The sequence below is a fragment of the Acyrthosiphon pisum genome, chromosome X (genome assembly GCF_005508785.2).
Source record: "Acyrthosiphon pisum isolate AL4f chromosome X, pea_aphid_22Mar2018_4r6ur, whole genome shotgun sequence".
Classification (NCBI taxonomy): domain Eukaryota; kingdom Metazoa; phylum Arthropoda; class Insecta; order Hemiptera; family Aphididae; genus Acyrthosiphon; species Acyrthosiphon pisum.
The window spans coordinates 42,559,538-42,562,894 of NC_042493.1; the positions used below are offsets into that span (position 1 = coordinate 42,559,538).

The window sequence follows — 3,357 nt, forward strand, 5'->3', positions numbered from 1 at the left end:
TGAACGTTTTTATTAAAAAAATTATTATTTTTGCTTTAAAAAATTAATATGGCCATTACCAATTTAAAATTGATCAGACTCGTTGTAATAAGTATTAGTTATTATTGACAATTGGTCATTATCGTTATTACTTTACGCGTACCTATAACAACAGAATAGAGTTGTAACTTGTATTTTATTTACCAGGCGGCAGTCTTAAATAGTTGTTTGAACCTATATTTGTTGGCACAATAATTGTTCATGCGTTTTATGTAATTCAAACTGTAGTAAGCATAAATTAATTAGTAAGGGCGTTTAAGTAGTATAATACAATTATAAAACGAAATTTAATTTATTCAACGTTAATCTAATACTTTAAAATTCTTAAAACCGTATAATTGCATACAAGTACATATTTTTTAATTTACAATATGAATTACATTCAAAGGATTGTCTGCTTCGGTAAGTTCAATGCACAATGTACAGTTGAGTCTCGATTACCCAAAATCTTTGATAACTTTAATTTTTTTTTAGCCCCTTGAAGTGTTTTTAAGTTGTGCTTGAGCAGTGTCGGATCCGGAGGGGGCAAAGTGGTCATTTGCCCACCCAATCGCCGTAGTTTCCCTTTGTTTTACACTATGTTTAGCCAATTATTGTACTTTTTGTACTTTTGCCCTCCTGTAAATTAAGCCCTAGATTCGCCACTGTGTTTGAGGTACCTATATAATAAGAAAAAAAATATAAGAAAAAAACATAATTAAAAAATTTTTTTTACTCCACTTAAGATTCGAGTTATCGAGACTCGACTCTATATATTAAATGTTGTTATAGTACTTATAACAACGCCTTGGGAAATTACCGTTGTTTTTTTCGTCTATCCACAGCTAAGACCAATATGCAGAAAATACAGGACCATCCTGCTGCAGGAGTGTTCAAAGGTATTGGTGACTATCCCGCCGAGTACAATCCCAAAGTGCATGGACCTTACGATCCGGCCCGTTTTTATGGCACTCCCTCCACGCCGTTTTCAGAACTGAAGCTCTGCGAAGTCCCCCAATGGCTAAAGTGCCGAAACAAATCAGCAAAATCTTTAGCTGCATTATTTTCCCGCGCTTATTGGCGATGGTCACACCAATATGTACAACCAAAACGTACAACAGCGGCTCCGCTGATTCAAGGGCTTACGGGTATGATGTTAATATTCTACATCATAAACTATGGCAAAACCATTCGTCACCGAAACTACAAATACCATTAAAAACCAATAGATTTTCGACATCATATTATAATGTAAGAGTGTTTTAAACCAACGTAGTTATCAAACTAATAATATAAATTCTGCTGTTTAAGTGAAATATGGACGATACATATGTTCTCTCAAACAGCAGAGTTTTTATTTTTAGTTTAGTAAACACGGTGGTTTACAATATTCTTTACAATACATAAAAAAAAGTTTGTGTAAGCTTTGTTGCAAAAATAATAAACACAGTTATAATATAATATATATATATTTTAATTTTTAATTTTTGTCCGTCTTAACCTTTTTTTTGGTAGACAAATTCAAAAATGCTTCGATTTTAAACTTTGAGGGTGGTTTCTGATACCGATTTGGGTCTAGTTGGTACTTTTCGTGGTAAAAAAACAATATAAAAATTAAAGAAATAGAGGAACTTTTACGCAAAACCAGTTTGTGACAAAATCTTATTCATTTGATGTAGCTCAAAAATGAATAACCATAGATAATTTAAATTTTAAATTAAATTTTATAGCATTACTATTAAACGTGCTACAATATTTAAAATATTTAATTGATTCTTTTTGAGCTGTTTATAGTTTATACAAACATTTGTGATTTTCGATTTTTTTTAGCTTTTATTTTTATACATTTCGATAATACAATGTTCGTTCAGTTAAAAACCTTGAACATTTAATAATTAACTTTTAAGTTATCATACTGTTATGTATATTTTTTATTTTGTTTCACCCATTATGTTTTAATAACTGATAACTGATATAACAATTAATTGAAATTATTACTTATACCTAATTAGAACATTTCGATCAAATTACTAGGTGTTTATTTCAATTTTTCAGTTTTAATCAATAATTTAAATTAGATAACTTGTTATTTACATTACAACAAAAACGTTTTTTAATCTATAAAAATAACTAACTACTTAAGTTACTATTTTTACCAAACTAACTTCTAACTAAGTTAGAAATTTGGACAATTTCAGAAACTAACTTATATTCTAACTTACTTAGCTTTTGATTGAAGTAACTTAACTTGCCCAGCTTCGCCTAATATATAGTAATACCTATTATATATCAATAGAAAATAATCATAAATCTGCCCAAAACGATAATGTTCTTGGACATTTCTATGAATTATAATACCTATATAATATTTCATAACGCAACATAATTTTAAATAAATCTGTATAAAAATAGTACGTACTTAACACGTTAAATTTGTTAATAATACAACAGTTAAGTTAAAAATTAGACATTAGTTACAAAAAAAATTAACGAATTATTTAACTTAGTTACTATTGACTTAACATTTTAACTTAATTTTAATTTTTAACTCGTTAATGTCTAGCCTATAGGCTATAATATGTAATATGATGCTGGGTATGATTTTTAAACTATAGTTGACATACCAAAAATAGCATTATTTTATACGATTGGATTTATATTTATATTTATAATACTCAACTAATCAACAGTTTTAAACACGTATATTTCTGTAAAAGTAATGAAAATATGTAATTAATAATTATAAATCCAACATTAATTTTTAATGATAATATTTAGGTCAGGGACTGGAACCGTACCGAAATTGACCAGTTTTGGACCGAAAACTTTTGAAAATCTTGGGACCGAAACCGGACCAGAACCCTTAAATACATTTTTTTAGGAAGCGAAATCGAATCCGAAACCTATATTTTGATGTAGACATTTTTACGGTTTTTTCGGTTCCAAAATCCAATAGATATTTTATCTATATAAGTAAGTAATAACTAATTATTAGTATTTATAAATAATTATAAAATCGTAGACCGTAAAGGTTTATCAATGCTAAGAAATAAAATTATTATTATGTGTACAACAGAATAATTGTCATAAAAGAAATACCATAAATCCAAATTCTAATTTCCATGTAATCGATATCAAAATTATTATTGAATCGCAAATCGCAATTCGCAATAGCTGATGTAGAATTTCTGAAAACAATATCAATTTGGACGTTTATAAATTATAAGTGTTTCAGAATTCAGAGTAAGTTGTCATATAAATTATAAATTATAATTGTTACCTTACCAATATACCTGCATTGATAATATTGAATACCTAAACCTAATGCGGGTATCGTTA

General features: G+C 28.0%; 1 protein-coding gene across 1 annotated transcript; it reads left to right on the plus strand.

Moving 5' to 3' along the window:
• LOC100573406 (putative ATP synthase subunit f, mitochondrial) lies at positions 1-1,479 on the plus strand. Its single transcript, XM_003240085.4, has 2 exons — positions 1-441; positions 864-1,479. The coding sequence occupies exons 1-2, from the start codon at positions 411-413 to the stop codon at positions 1,235-1,237; spliced, it is 405 nt and encodes a 134-aa protein (XP_003240133.1). The 5' UTR covers positions 1-410; the 3' UTR covers positions 1,238-1,479.
• Positions 1,480-3,357: the final 1,878 nt, after the last annotated feature.

Bases quoted from the DNA above. Each gene is read 5' to 3' on its own strand.
- LOC100573406 (XM_003240085.4), top strand. From the start codon at position 411: ATGAATTACATTCAAAGGATTGTCTGCTTCG. The intron at 442-863 runs GTAAGTTCAATG...GTCTATCCACAG, and splicing joins TCAAAGGATTGTCTGCTTCG to CTAAGACCAATATGCAGAAA.